This window comes from Chelon labrosus (genome assembly GCF_963514085.1).
Source record: "Chelon labrosus genome assembly, chromosome: 16".
Classification (NCBI taxonomy): domain Eukaryota; kingdom Metazoa; phylum Chordata; class Actinopteri; order Mugiliformes; family Mugilidae; genus Chelon; species Chelon labrosus.
The window spans coordinates 14,946,876-14,963,264 of NC_140349.1; the positions used below are offsets into that span (position 1 = coordinate 14,946,876).

General features: G+C 41.4%; 2 protein-coding genes across 3 annotated transcripts; one reads left to right on the forward strand and one right to left on the reverse strand.

The window, feature by feature from the left end:
• Nucleotides 1-9,543: 9,543 nt before the first annotated feature.
• Nucleotides 9,544-11,508, reverse strand: LOC311501012 (uncharacterized protein). Of its 2 annotated transcripts, XM_084562658.1 has the most exons (4): nt 11,472-11,508; nt 10,504-10,711; nt 10,337-10,432; nt 9,544-10,235 (listed from the first exon to the last, which is right to left on the reverse strand). In XM_084562658.1, exons 2-4 carry the CDS (start codon nt 10,654-10,656, stop codon nt 9,615-9,617), a joined length of 870 nt encoding a protein of 289 aa, XP_084418784.1. In that variant the 5' UTR covers nt 10,657-10,711; nt 11,472-11,508; the 3' UTR covers nt 9,544-9,614. The 2 variants fall into 2 exon arrangements, with proteins under 2 accessions (XP_084418784.1, XP_084418783.1); XM_084562657.1 differs by lacking the exon at nt 11,472-11,508 and having other exon boundaries at nt 10,504-11,435.
• A 1,525-nt stretch (nt 11,509-13,033) lies between these two features.
• On the forward strand, nt 13,034-15,903 carry LOC311501013 (forkhead box protein B1-like). The gene is made up of 3 exons (XM_084562659.1): nt 13,034-13,748; nt 13,838-13,933; nt 15,174-15,903. The coding sequence occupies exons 1-3, from the start codon at nt 13,593-13,595 to the stop codon at nt 15,807-15,809; spliced, it is 888 nt and encodes a 295-aa protein (XP_084418785.1). The 5' UTR covers nt 13,034-13,592; the 3' UTR covers nt 15,810-15,903.
• The last annotated feature ends 486 nt before the right edge of the window (nt 15,904-16,389 follow it).

Here is a 16,389-nt window from a genome sequence, read left to right on the forward strand (position 1 = left end):
TCTGAACTCATATCTGTGTTGAATAGTGGTAGGACACCATATACCAGGACACAGCACGTTTGCTATCCAGAATCCATTGATGTCATTTGCTAAGCACGTCCCACGGCGCGGGCTTCTTGTTGGAAATTTCCACACCTGCGAGACTGTTACTGTGAATCTGCCAATAAGTGCTAGTATTGGCAATGATGTGTGTGAAAGGTCCTTGTCAGGGTACAATAGCCGCACTGTGGAAATGTAATGTGAGGCCCTCAATAGGAACACGTCGAACAATGGACGCATTGGAGGGGATAAATATAACCGCTATGCTAATTTCCAATTTGCTATATTGCAGAGCATGGCGAGCAGCACTGATTGACGAGACGAAACGATTGACGAAAAATATCCTTACTGTGTCCCCTTTTTTTTATATATGGTGGTGGACATCTTTTTCGTATCGTCTCTGTCTGTCTGTTCATCTCCTGTCCAGCTCCCATTGTGAAACAACGACAGCTTTTGCAGGCTTGCCAGCTGCGAGACATCTAGTGCAGCATATGTGGGTCACAGCGTGTCTCAATACTTGATAAAAACCAGTGGACTTTCACCTGGCTGATTACAGGGTCTGTGGTAGGTTTGTGGGAGAATCTGGCACCTTCTACAAAGTGTGTTAAACAAGGACAAAGGCTCCTCGATCAGGTATGGACACCCCCTCCAAACAATAAGGCCATCTGTGGACTTGAGGTTTTTCACATAAAGGCTAAAGCATACATTTGTATAAGGCATGTCGTGAACATAAAAATGAAGGCTAAAATATAACATTGTCAAACAGAAATCTTTAATGACACTAGAGCACATTGACACTTTTATTACTCCCCCCTGTTGCTTTTTCTACTTTTGTCTCTGTTTCCAAAAATCTGCATTGTACACCCAGTTGCACAACAAGATAAACCTGTCTCCTGACCTCTGTATCCTCTATCTGCTGTGTGCCAGTCAGGGGCCACCAAGTTAAAGCATGTTTGATCTCTTGGTTGATGGTCACAACGCACTAATCTCCGGTTCACCGCAAACAGAGCGCACAATAAAAAAGAGAACACATAGCATGGAAAGCTCAGCCCAACATCTGCAGAACGGCGGAAGCATTTTCATTAAACATTAAATGATTGTAGGCTGTCCTGTCATCTGTTCCTTCCCTCACGTTTGTTTGGCACACACGCCCATTTCAGGTCCTTTGTCTGGCTCCAAGCTAGATTCAGCCGGTCACAAAACCTAGAGTGATGCAACAGGCTTGTAACAGGAATGGGTGATTCAGACACACATGACACGGAATGTGTCTGTAGGTCACGTAGTAAGAGGTATGTAATGAGATGCAAATCTGGGGGCCAGTGTGAGATATATCCACACTGGATTTCTGGTGAAAAAGAAAGTCATGAGTGGTGTCATGACTGGTCACAGTTTGTCTGTGGTGGTAAATCTTTACAAACGCTGAAGTTGAAAAGTTACTCCTTAAAGTTTCCAGGCAGATAAACCATAACACACAGGCTTGAGGTCTTGTTCAGCTTCTTGTAGGTCAGAAAGCACATTGTTAAAGGGATAGTTTTAGGAAACTTGCTTGCCGAGGGTAAAACGTTTTGTCATGTACCTCTGTCCAAATGTGCCCAAATCCACCCATAAAGTTAAACACAGTAAAAGAATAAAAGGATATCTTCTAGTATATTTATGTCCTTGAAAATATCCTTTTATTCTTTACAATGAGCACAACTGTGCTTCATGAAATCTTGCCTCTTGTAATTATTGCTCCTCATCGTAGGTCAAAAAACAAACCTTGAGTTTTTATTTGGCTGTAACTCTTAGTCCGTGTATTTCCCTCTTGCCTGACCTGGATTCGATATCGATTGTCTCAATAAGGTGCAGTAACTACTATGATAAGACTGTCCTTTTTCTCTCTTGATGTTGATAAGGTCGTTACTGAGTGACTAACCAGGCTCGGTAAATGTTACTGATATAGCCATCATCGAACTGTAAAGCCTTAATAACATTGTTTGTTTGGTCTGAGAGCTCCTCTGGGCAAAGGTTAAGCTAACTGTTAAACTAACCTCCTCAGGCTTTTACAACTGACAACTGATTTAAAAAAAAAATAATAATAAATGCACCTCAATCTCGTCAAGGTTGACATTGACACGTACTGAAAGTTGTAGCCACGCTGACAGTCAGCTGACACGATCTCAGCGAGACAAACGAGTCTGTGTAATTATTAAAGGCCTAAACCTCATTTGGCTTTTTCTAGGAAAAGCAAAGGCACAAGACTACTAACGCTTCGGTAATTCATTAAGAGAAAGGGAAACCATGCAGCAGTGCAACTAAATGCAAATGGGATGGCGACAGTATGAATGACAAGCATGCACCTGCATGAGCGCATTGTGAGTTGCATAAGGCGACAAGATACAAACAGCGAGTGAGCTAACTCTAATCCTCTCACAGTCACTGTTCGTCGAGTTCTCAATCATAGCGCTAATATGTTTATCGCCTTCACCCAGTTTAGATGCAGTAAACATGCCAAGGCACAGTGGGTACTGATGACACAGCTAGATGAAGCTGTAGTAGCTCTCTCAGCGGGGTTTTTTTCACAGTGCCATATGTGAATGACAGAGCTTAGCACTGGTGCTGGCCACGAATCATTTTGCTACTCTGTTCCCTCTTGCAATCTGTTACACTGACCATCTTTCATTTTCATTTGTTGCTCTTTCATGAATGTGGAAGTCGCACATAGTAAATCTCCTACATTACGGTCTGGCAGCTGCAACGCATTCCTGCAATAGCACGTCAGCCCCCGCAGATAAAGTTGGAACGCCTGCTAAAGTGGAAACTGCACCTAACCAGCCACTGTTTTTATTCCTGAGTAAAATATGTGAGGTCAGGATGACAGGATGTTAGTGATGGTGGCTCAGACTGAACCAGTTAGATTAGAGGTGGAATACTGAGCACACATTCACTCCACAGCATGATCCAGTCCCATCAGTTAAGCCTGATGGAAGGACACAATTAAATTTAATAAGGAGGTGGTCTATGTTATGTGACATATCGAGGGAGCTCTGTGATAACAGCCCCTGCTGTGTTGCAGGTGGGATTCTGTTTTTACTCTCGCTTCACAAAGGAAAATTAGCTAATTTACTTCATAACAACAGTGTTTATATATAAACAGTGGACACAGCTGTTTGGATTATCGGGCTGGGGTTAAGGGTGTATGTGATGAAATAAATATAAGAGGTGGTTGTATCTGGTGCATGAGAGTAGAGAGGGTACCAGTGGAAATACAGTAAACCTTGGCTGATACTTCTGCAAAGCAGAACATATGCCATAGCCTACATGCAAACAGCCTGTGCTGTTGTAAGCCTTTATGCCTGTGTGTTTGCCCTGTCCTGTAAAAACACCGTAAAACTCAGTTTATTGAGGTCTTCAAACAATGGTGACGCGGGTAATTCAGAAAAAAGAGAAGACAGCTCAGTGGACAGTGTGTAGAAAGCAGAAGGAAGGGTGAAGCCTTCCCACAGAGATGAGGAAATACACTGCAAATCAGTCACAGCTGCTGCAGTTTGCTTCTCAGTGACGTGAAGTTACATTTCTGGGGAGGGGCACATAGACTACGACATTCACCGATCAGGCATAACATTACGACCGCCCTCCTAGTATTGTGTAGGTCTCCCTTGTGTCTCCAAAACAGTTGTGACTCATCAGAGAATGGACATGGTGTCAGGTAACATAATGTTGTTAGTGGGGACCTTTGGGTCCTACGGGTTGAGGGGAGGGGCCTCTGTGTGTTCCAGAGGATCACACAGATACTTGATCAGTTTGGGTTCTAGTGAATTTGGAGGCCAGGTCAGCACCTTGTCCTGTTTTTCTTGTTTTTTGAGTTGTTCCTAAAGCGTCTTTGTGTGTGTGTGTGTGTGTGTCAGAATGCACCCTCCTGGGGATGGCTGCTCCCATCAAGGAGTGTCATTGCTATCTATGGAGTGGGGGTGCCTGTTCTAATTAACATCCACATGAATGCCAGGTCCAAAAGTTTCCCAGCAGAACATTGTATTGTCACAAGATGGTCTGTGTTGTTTACTTCACCTGTCAATGGTTTTAATGTTGTGGCTGATCGGTGTGTAGCAATTCATACCTACATCTTAGATCCAACATATAGAAGTATAGATTGAGCTTAACGCAGTGTTACAGAATGGAATTAATAACCGGGGCCAAGGATAACAATTTCTCAGTCAATGAAACATTTCAAATTTCTTCTTAGAAAATAGACATTATTCACTGTCTTGCCAAGAATCCGATAAAAAAGATTGATGTGACTCACACTGTCTGTACCTTGCAAATGAAGATACCATGGAAATGTGTTCCAAGATTTGAAATGGTAAAAAAATAAATACTCTAAAGGTAGAAACTCTAACTAGCAGCACTGCTAAAGCTAATCTAATCAGGCACCCAGTGTAAACTTCAGGATGTTCATGATCCTCTCCAAGAAACATGTTAAGTAAGCACAACAGAAGCTGATAGGTGGATTTGGTTATAAAGCCAGGCTAACTGTCCAGCTGCTGGCTGTAGCCATGCATTTAACACACAAATAAAACAGTTGGAACATCACTCTCTTGGTATTCAAGACATTGACGCCAAAGTGCTGGTCAGATACAATACAGAGGACAAAGAGGTCGTTGGATGGAGACTGTTATATGACCGTGCGCATGAAGGATGTTTTGACAAACATGTTGTTACAGATTCCTTCCCCACCACAGAAAATCTATAACTGATTAACTCAGTGCAGGATAAACCGCACTGCACGGCTCCAAGGAGTGAAAATTTCAAATCAATGATTGACAGTTTGTTGTTTTGAAGAAAAACACAAAATCAGAGCGCTATCATGTTGTCTACTTTACTGTCTGAGCAGCTGTTAATAGTTAAGAATTAGTTGGCAACCCAAATAGCACAGTTGTTAATGATTCCTTATTAAGCCCATGGCAAGGAGAACCAAACATCATTTGTCAAGAAGCGGTTAATATAATCCCACAATATCAATGCTGTAAATCAAAGGTCAAACACCGCAGGAGGTCAAATCATTTCTCAGAGCTGTAAAGCTAATAAAAGTTTTTATATATTACTTAAAAAGGGCACCTTGGAATTTGATTAGCATATTTTTTTTATTTTTTTTTTAGAAGCCCCAACCCTTGGGGCTCTTGAAGTAAAAATACAGGCTCTAAGTCTATAATTAGGTATTTTACAACTTGTTTTTCTAGGTGGCTCAGCCCCTGTGTGTAAGATGAACATAGTAACCTCAAACTGGATCACTTCTCAAAGCAGAAATGTGTGTGTAATGCTGTCTTCAGGGGCTGTTGGAAATTTAGCCTTTAGGTCATAGGGCCATAGAATTGCACATGACAGGAGGAGGACATTCATTCATCTTCTGTAACCGCTTGTTCCCGTTAAGGGTCGCGGGGTCTGCTGGAGCCTATCCCAGCTGTCATCGGGCGAGAGGTGGGGTACACCCTGGACAAGTCAGTCTATCACAGGGCTAACAGAGAGAGACAGACAACCATTCACACTCACACCTACGGCCAGGAGGAGGACAAAGTGGAGAAATTACTACCACTTACTATGGATTTCTTAAAATACGCCATTAACATTTAAAATGTTAAAAATATTAAATATTATTATTTGGAGAATATGAGCTATCAAAAATAAGTTCTAGGGGCATAAAAAAGAAAATTGGATTATGTTTGGTATACTGCATGCTGTACATCGTACATTGCAGAGACCTTAATGTGTAAATTTGGAAGTAGCATTTTACTCGCATAGTTTTAATTTATATAGTTTTCCTTTATACAGTAATAAAGTGTGTTTTGTGGTAGTGATAAAATGGAATAGCGTAAAATTAAGATTATCAAAGTGGAATAAAGCCACAAAGAAGTAGAGTGCTCCAGATTACTTTTATTTTCTACCACTGTAAAATAATGAATTGATAAATAATGAGCAAGTACTGGAACTGGTCTTGCATATAGTCACAGATGAATGTTCTAAAATGTATTAATGTGCATCATGTTTTATTTTTATTTATAGCACGTATAAACTTTTATTTTCACCTCACTTGTAGTTGCTCGACTTTTACAAAACGACTGCAGCACAGAGTATGACAGAGTACTAAAGCAGCCACAAGAAAAACTGGTTGACCACCACAGATCTATGACGGTGTTCAGTTTCTCCACACGCTGACCTCGAACGCAGCACGTCTCCGCCGGCTGAATGACTAAGGCTCAGGAATGATGACACAGAGGTTTCGGGATGGCTGACGGCCGCTGTTGGGGGCGGGGCGATGTAGGGAGGGGCGGGGCGCGGCGGGACAAGGGACGAGGAAGACGAGTGCGACGTGACCTGGGCTCAGCTTATTGTTGTTTGTTGTGAACGGATGTCAGCGTGGTGCCTCTTTATCCCGTTACGTCAGCGTGGCACACCATGTTTATTCGGTACAACACGGCATGTACGTAGTACAGAGAGTCATAAACTCAGTTCAAGGAGAACAACTTATAATAATAATAATCTACTGTACCTTTAAGAAAAGTCAACACAGCATACCTGTAGTAGTTCACTCCTGTGGGCTGCTACTGTACTATGTAATAGGCTACCGTAAACTAACCACAGGTATAAGCTAATTAAACAGGTAAAATGCCAGCCCGGGTCAGTTTTGACCCAGACCAACCTCAGCCTCAGTGTACAAAAGATTTGTAGCACCAGTACAAAAGTAAAAAAAAATATATTAATAATAATAATTTTGTGTATTTTGGATCACTTTATTTCATTTAGTTATCAAATTTCAGGCTAAAGGGATTACATTTATGGTGTTTTTACTACTGTCAGATGTCTAAACGGGTCAAATTTAACCTGAACAGTAAGGGTTAACATAAAAACTATGTAATTCTGATATGCATAATAAATTTCTACTTTTGCAAAGCACCTTTTGTTGATAAAATACACTATTACCTAAGGGCTTTTTAATTTTAAAGCATTTACTATAACAATAAAAAGACAAACAAAGCGAGGTAGTGAAGATATTTGCACATACACTCTGGAGACATCTCTGTCAAATGGGAAGAATAGAGCCTGAAAGCTAATATTAGCACACTTGTCCCCAGAGTGGTGAGCTCCCATGGCGTCTCCGGGCCTACATGTAAACAAGCGGCAGAACCACTGTCTAGAGGTTAGCCTGCAACATGGACACGCACACAAACACATACAACAGGTCACGACTTCGTTTATGCGACAGGATCAGGGCTTGTGCATGTGTTCGGGGGGTGAGTCCAAAAACGACACGATGTAAAGTGAGGGGGATATACTGGCCCCGTAAGCAAATAGGGTCCTATATAGGAGTGCAGGGGATTAATGCTTGAGCCAGTTTACTCAGTCAGTAAATACAAACACACGAGTAAATCCTTCAGAAGACACGCAAACAAGCTCCAGTTTCAACAGACAGTACGATTAAATATATCTTGTTAGTTCAAGCTAATGTATACACTTCCTCAACACTTGTAGAAAACTGAGGCTTTGAAACCCTCAAAATAAAGTATGCCTAACTACGGTTGATTTGATCATGGGATAGACCTTTGGAAAAAGATTCTAATCTCACTGCAGAAAGTAAGGAATAAATTAGAAAATGAGAGGCATAGAAGAAAAGGAAAGAATTTTTTTTGTCTTCCGTCCCTCAGTGTGTCACTCAGTCACATGCTCGGCGGTTTCTGTCAGACTGCCAGGCTCACTCGCTGAGTGTAATCTCTGTTGAACAGTTAGCGGAGGGAGGGATAGAGGGATAGAGGGAGGGGGGAAAGAAGATGGAGGATAGGAGGGCTGTGTTGCAATCTAGGTCGTTCACCATTAATCCTACACGGTGGAAGTATGTCGTGGGCGCACTGTGCCAAAACCTGAGCTCGCCCGACTCCTCTTCCTTTCCCCACTGTTTGGCAAAGTCTTGCCTCATGACAGACCTGCCTCAGTTTGCCCTCGACTCACATGCTCTGATGTTATCTGCAAGAAATTCCTGATCTTGATGAGGGCTGGCGAGTGGGGGGGGAATAATATAAGGATGGAGACATGAATCTGACCTCAAAATCAGCAGATGACTCCGTTACTCTGATCACTTCAAAAGTGCCGGATGACAACTGAAACTAAGCAAAATTAATTTGGGTTTGAAGTGCATGTATGACCAACAGTTTTAGGATGACTTACTCTTAACTCCTCGTGTTCAGTGAGATGTGAAGCGGTGAAAAGTTTGCTCTCATGTGCAAGAACAGTATTGTCTTGAAAAAAGAAATTCCTCTCAAAACTTTTTTTTTCAGCTGAAGGGGCTCTAATGTTTAATGTGATTTAGTCGTTTAACGTGCTTTACGATATAAATCTGCTCTAAGAGATTACATTCAAATACTTGGCAGCCAGTGTATATTCAATGCTGCAAGTTAACTCTGGCACTATTTACAGCCTGTCTTCGGTGTTTCGCCACCAGGCCTGTTAGTGAGATTCACAGGCCTGGTGTTGACTGAGTGGGTGATAGCTTACCACCTGTCCTGCCTGTGTTCATAACTTCCTTGGTGATGGAGAGTGGGGCACTCTTCTGTCTGGCCTCACCTCACTCTCTGCAGGAGTGTTTGCGCTGCGTTCAACTGTGTCAGAACGATGTGAATGAGGCCACTGTGCATGATTCCTGGTCTTTGCACTCCATACTGTAAGACCCATCTATTTGAAGGACAAAGCAATGAAACTCCACCCTGCAAAGACAGCATCTTGTTTGAACCTGCACAATGTTTCATGCTGAAGAAATGTCTGATTCTAAGTACTGGTATATTTGCAGTATGAATTGTTCTTGACATGTCCCTAGTGAGGCGACGGTTCAGATAAGGTGTGCCTTAAAATCGCTGCAAATAGAAAGGCAAACAGATTTCATCTACTACATGTTTGCACAGCTCAACCTCGCCACTCTGGTCAGTCAACTCAGTATCATGTCATCCACTATATAGGGTGAATGAGGGCTCTGTCTAATACGGACACAAGTACAGTATTTGCATAGTTTAATGCATGTTTCCACATGTTCTCATTTACGTTACTAAGTGAGGCCTTGTTGTTAATTAGATTTTAGGTGCTAACAGTTTTGTAATGGTGCACGAAATCATATCAAGTCTCAGAAAACATCAAGCACAGTAAAAGAAATATATTTAATTTTTTCTGTTTGGGTTGAGTTTCAATAGAAACTTGACATGCTGTGCTGCCAACTTATGGTCGGATCATGACCTCAAACGCAACATAAAAAATATCTGTACAAAATGTATTTTTAGTTTTTAAAAAAAACAAAACAAAAAAACGTATAGGCCGACTCAAACATACCAAGATAAGTCTCATTTGTCCATGAAAAAAAATCACATCTTCTTTCAACAGGGAGTTATGCACCAACAAAATCAAGCCACAGTTATAAATGACACACATGAGGCTGTCTATGGGCCTTGTGTGATTTAAAAATGCATGTCTATGAATTATTTTTTTGTTAAAAAAAACGTCTTTGCACCCACTCTTCAAACACTGAAAAGCGCAATATGTGAACAGGAAGAACATTTATACCATCAGAAGCGGAGAGTATCGTGGGTAAATGCTGGTACAGGGTAAGTGCTGGTGAAATAAGGAGCAGGACTAGATCTAGTATAAAAAGGAAATGAGGGTTCAGTGCACACAGGTCTCCTCTTGAAGGGCTTAGCAGCTCCACTAGCAGTGGGTCCGTGGTGTGTGCTGCCTCCTGCTGAGCAGATGGGGAAACTTGCAGCTGAAGTTTGAAGCAGGAGAGGTTCCTCAGAGTCCCAGCCGATGCTCCTCTTTGTCCCAGCTCGTCTGAGTGTGGACAGAGGCTGCTGTTCCACTCTGACCTGTACACTGGACAGAGGAGGAGCTCTGGAGGCCTGAACGTAGGGACTGTCTCTCTTCAGGAGGGATTCAATGGAGAAAGGACTGCTGAACTTCACCTCACATCTGATCTGAACATCTCCGCAGGCTGCAGGTTCAGGAGAACGGACGGCTGAGCTTTGGCCTGGCGTTCTGCTCGGGTTCTCTGCTTCCACTTTGGAGGCCAACTCAGGGAAGAGCTGCAGGATTCCTTTAAAGTGACGACGCACCATCTTTGTTGTGATCTGACCGCAGTCCAGCTTCCAGTAGTTTCCCTTACATCTCCGGGAATCTGGGATCACTGGAACCTGAAAAATAAAAAATAAAGACAACACAGTTTAATTAATGAATTCAGTTAATGCACTCATTCCTTAAAGTAAACTAGTTCATATAGTATAAAAACACTTGCCTTGACAAAACATCTGTGGGTTGATAAGCAGATACTGACGTTGTTCTCGACAGATTTTCTGCCTTTACCAATTAGTGGTTCCATCATGTCCATCAGCTGCAAAACACCAGGTTGAAATGAGAAATGATGTCTCATGTTCCAGTTTTCTTAAAGTAAATATTTTTTACCTGGTTGAAAGTGAGCATGTTGCCTGGCGTATTTCGGAGGATGACGGCAATCTTTGCCAGATATGTGGTCTTCTCTCTTAACTGAAGCAGCTGATGCAGCTCAGCTCCGAGCTTCTCTTTCATGTTCATCTTCTTTGCTGAAGAGGGTCCCATGCAATGTACTTCGGTGACAAGACCAGTGAGTGCTGATGTGGACTTGAAGTAAGTCCTGATGGAACAATAGGACATTAAATGGTGTGCACTGCAGGTCAATGAGCACCCTTTCGCCATAAATGCAGGAGGTGGATCCAGAGGTCACTGCAAGTCATTCCCTAAAAGCTCATCTGCATATCTAAACATGTTTGAGATTCTGACTTTAAATCAAACCAAACAGCTATAATACAAGCTAAATTATGATGTAGATTTGTTCTTATGATGGTATTCAGACTGGTTGTAGCACTGGTTGTAGAGGAGATATCCCAAATATGAAGGAATAACTTAAACTACTGCTTTGTAAATTAAACTGTTATATTGTTTAAGGTTGCCAGTCTACCCCACCTCTCGCCCAGTGACACCTAGTCACCACTCATTTGCATACACATTAGTTTGAAGATAAAGAAACAGCTCAGCAGTGTCTAATCCCAAGATTTAAATGCTATACAAATATAACAGCAAACCACTTAGTTTAGCAGCAGTGCATCTGCAGGTGTGTGCCATTACAGTTTCAAATGTAACCACTGCTTATTTCATCTTGCATTTGTAAGATGTCACTTTTAGTTGTGTAACAGACAGCACAGGCATGTTTTTTTCTCCTGCTCTGATAACACAGACTAAACATCTGAGCGATGGCGACATTCCAGTGAACAATCTAATCACATTCCAGCACTTTACACATCTTTCCCCGCTCCTACAAAATCAAACCCTTTGTCCCACATAATGACAGGTTCATTTACATCGGTGATCCTCATTCAAATTCATCAGCACGTTACCTGCGTTCAAGGCTTTGTGGAAAAGAAGTACAGCTTTAGGTCTGGGCTCAGATGGATGGCCGAGACCCACAGCAGCTGATTTAACTTGTCTTTGATTGAAGGTGCTCGGCTGATCTGGGGTCTGTTTGAAGAAACTAGTTTATTAAGGTATCTGGATAACACTGCTGAACCTGTAATAAGTCAATCGAGATTTTAGCATGCTCCAAGTTTCAGTGAAGAAAGCTATCAAATAAAACCTGCAACAAATGCCTCGAGTTGTTTTGTTTTAATGAATCTGCCACATTAATGAGAGCAGCGTAGTAATGATAACAGAAACTGACACAGTCGGACAGTTGCCTTCAGTGAGGTTTTGATTTGTTTGAAATAAAATAAAATCTGTATTCCCTGTATTTTATTATCAGAACTTTTTTTTTTAAATGTGCACCAGGAAATAACGTATCATTATCTTATAAACATCACTGGGCCCCACATATTGGAATATTCCTCAGTAAAACTTTAAGCTAACCTCTTAGCTGAAGGTTTAATTGCAATTTCTTTGTTTACTGATCTCACTGTCGGTTCCTACACTTCTACATTTCAGCAATATTATTTTTGGTCACATTTAGTAATTTCTTTACATTCTTTACAGATATACCATTGTATTGTTTGGTTTAAGGCTGTGTGATTTTAATTGTGCCTGCATTTATTATTTGTACTTTGGTATATTTGAAATGTGGGTTCTCCCTAAATGTGTTTTCTTTTATTAAAATTAAATATAATTAGTAGGTAGTATTGTGTCTGTCCAAAACAGCAGATTTAATTTTTCATGTAATGATGTTAAAATAAAAATCCATCCCACTGTAATTCAGCTTTGTTCAGTTCACTGAAGTGAATGTGACTGAGGTCCAGGTGAGGTGTAAATTGCTGGAATGTGATTGAAGACTTTCTACATTCAAGTCAGTTCTATTGTGTTTGTTGTAACTGTTACGTTCCAGACGCCTCATCTGTCACTAATTTACTGGTTTGTAAATGAGCACACTGTAGTTTAATCTAGATTTATCCACTGAATGTTTAAATCAAAGCAACTGTTCAGATAGACAAAATAGTCTATTTGAAACTAAAATATCATGATTATCATGAATGAAAAACAGCGAGGTGTGTTCTTCAGTTTTTAAAATATTGCGAATTTCTGTAGAAAATAAAATAATTACAGCCTTCATATAGAAATAAGCACAAATACCTTGTTATAGACTTTTTAATAGGCCAAGACCCTTCTGTTGTAAAAGATCTAAACCCATTTTCTATTAACACTATGTCAACATCCTGGTAAAGTCTGCTGTTATTTTAACCTCTATACGTTTCTGTAGACTGTATTAATATTGATATTTACATAAAACTACAATGATTTGTAGGCTTCAGTAGACGAAGTCCCATTTAAACAAGTCAGCTTTCATTTCCTCATTTATTATAAATTGCTGAAATAGGTCTGATAATTTCTATATTTGTTCGCCAAGCACTTCAGTATTTTCAGTATCAAGATGGTGAAGTGTGATTTAGATGAGGTACTCCAGTTATTATCATGTCCATAATCCTATGTGATAACATGTCAAATGATAACAACATGAGAGGACACTGACTGTGGAAGGAACTTTCATGTGGAGCAGGTTTATCAAATAATACTAAGTGTTTGCCATCTGAAAATGAAAACCCCACACAGAACACGTGTTTTCAAGTTTATAACATTCGAATAGTGTTTTAAGAGACTACTACAAAAAGCAGCAACTTGAGTCATAAAGAAAAATGAGGTTTCCTTCACATAGATCATCTTAGAAACATTTATTTTAATTTGAGTATATTTAGTAAAACTAGGCAGCAAATCAATAATGAGCTGAGGGATTTTTAGACAAATGTCTGAGAGCAAACACAGAGATGTTGATGAACTTTAGTGAATGGACTGTTACTGTGATCTCTGACTCCACCTCCAGTGTTAATGGCTCATCTTCATTTGAATAGGAGCTCATTAACCTGAGGTGCACACCCTCTGATGTCCTTTTGTTCCAGCTAGGCTTATATTCAGATCTGAACTCTTCAGGTCCACATCAGCACTCAGTGAGCTTTGTGTCAGAACTCAAGACAAACAAGATGCAGACCAGGACAGAGAAGTTTGGAGCTCAGCTGCCCTTCATTGATCCGGCCGTCAGCGCTCACAGAGCTCTGGTCATGAAGCGCACCACCTACCTGGCTAAGATCGCCTTTGTTCTCCAAGAAGCTACATGCAGGATGCTCCCTTTCACTCAGGTAAGAAAGAACCAAGACATCTGAAATAACCAACTCACCAAATGAAACACAGACTCATTTGAAATCTTCTTCAACTTGATGTTTTGCAGTTGATGGACAAGCTGGAGCCACTACTTTGTGAGGACAGAAAATTTGTTGAGAACAACATCAGAGTCTGTTTATCAGCAAACAGATGTTTTGTCAAGGTAAGTTTTATATTCCACTACTTATATTACATCAGCTACTTTACTTTAACACTAGAAGTCCCAGGATTTTTTGCTCTACCTATAAAACTAAGAGGGCAGCCGATCGGCTGGAATGGTTTTGGCTTCCTTTTGGCTTGGCAGTGCCAGGATTGTGAGTGATTATTGAAATGTACTCACCTCACTCACTGTTACTTACTGTTTATTTTTCCCTACTAGAGTTTTACTACAGCTTATTTTAATCCCACTCAAAGGAAGTTCACCGTTCATTATTTAATGTTCACCATTTTATTATTCAATCACTTTTTCTATAACTATTTGCAAACCACTGCTGTTGTTTGTCTTCAAACTGCTCTGTGTGCTTGCTGCTGCGGAAAACTCAAATTTCCCTGAGGGAGTCACCCCAAAGGGATCAATAAAGTTTTAAGTCTAAGTTCTAAGTCTATAAGTCTCACTCACTTCCACTCTCTAACACTGTATCCTGATAATGCATTTTTTTTAATTATTATTTGTAAATATGTGTAAATATCATGAAGGCCCAGTTGGGATAACCACAGATTTTGAGTGCTTTTTTGATGTGGTTCTGTTCTTTTACTTTTCCTATGTGTCTGGTGGGGATGTTGGAAGCCCAGTGTTGTAGGGTCCTGATAACTTCTACATCCTTCTACATATATTACATTTTGATTCAGCTCATTTGTTCTGCCCAGGCTGCCACCTGGTGAAACTGGTGAAAGACAGACAGTCAGTTAGCAGCCCGGACAGAGCAAATGAGTTCACAGCCCTCAGGTGTGCCTCCCTCCCCCACACACTCTGGCCTCCAAACCCCCAGCAATCCTGCTCCTCTCCGATTCTCCCCCTCCCCCATTTTATGTCAAGGTGTTTTGTCTTTGGGATGAACCAGTTTCTGTCTCAAGGTGTTGCCAGGTTAGAAGTGAACACTGCTCTGTGTGCTTACCCCGTCCCCCATAAGCTCTCTGGGCCCACTCCCCCTCCCCTCCCCACAGATTTCCTTGAAGTGGCTCAGCATGTCCCCTCCTGTGGTGCCCCAGTGATTGCCTCGTTTACATAACAGAAGGAGGGTTCACAGGTGATTTAGGATATTAGCTAAAACCCTTCCAGCCGATCGGCTGCCCTCTGGGTTTTATAGGTAGAAAAGCCAAATGGCTGCTCTCTGGGACTTCTAGTGGACCAGATGACCAATGATTGCTCTCTATTAACTGGACTGTGCTGATTTTATTTTCAGGTCCCAATGATCCCAGATTCACCGAAAGGTAAGAAGAACTACTGGAAGCTGGACTGCAGTCAGATCACAACAAAGATGGTGCGTCGTCACTTTAAAGGAATCCTGCAGCTCTTCCCTGAGTTGGCCTCCAAAGTGGAAGCAGAGAACCTGAGCAGACAGTCAGAGCAAAGCTCAGCCGTCCACTCTCCTGAACCTGCAGCCTGCGGAGATGTTCAGATCAGATGTGAGGTGAAGTTCAGCAGTCCTTTCTCCATTGAATCCCTCCTGAAGAGAGACAGTCCCTCTGCTCAGGCCTCCAGAGCCTCTCCTCTGTCCAGTGTTCAGGTCAGAGTGGAGCAGCAGCCTCTGTCCACACACAACCGAGCCGGGACAAAGAGGAGCATCGGCTGGGACTCTGAGGATCCTCTCCTGCTTCAAACTTCAGCTGCAAGTTTCCCCATCTGCTCAGCAGGAGGCAGCACACACCACGGACCCACTGCTAGTGGAGCTGCTAAGCCCTTCAAGAGGAGACCTGTGTGCACTGAACCCCCATTTCCCATCAACACAGCAGCTCCCTATTTCACCAGCCCACACAGCAGTTACATCACTTACTCTGTACCAGCCTTCAACCACAATGCTCTTCGTCTATGGCTCTGACGTGTTTTGTACTCGAGAAGTTTGTAGCTTTATATTTTTTGCTAATAAAATGAACACCAAAATAGTGGAAAGTGTTGGGTAATTTTTCCCCTCGGATACCATGAGATATACAGAATATCTTATGATATCATACTATACACACCATGCCTAGTCATTTCAAACACATTTTTAATATATTTTTTTACTGCTGATAGAAGCTGTAGGACTTGTTCACAATCAGTCATTGTGTGAAATGCACATTTGTTGGTGTACATATTAACTTAAATTTACCATGTGATAACAGTAGCATGCCCTGAATTTGTACTGGTGTTTAGTAAGTGTTGTATCCACACATATATGCTCTTAATGCATTAAAAGTAGTTGACTTTCTATCTGCATTTGGAAGTAGTGGCAACAGTTGTATAGCGGAGGTTAAATGAACAGCGTTTTATGTCTGAGTAGTGAAAATCCTTTAGTTACTTCTCATTGTGGATTATTGTTATCAATAAAGTTGACCACACTAGTACTTTCGATTTAGACTGAGATAGACTTTATTGATTCACAAGGGAAATTGTTTGGTCACAGTACCTCAGTTGCACAT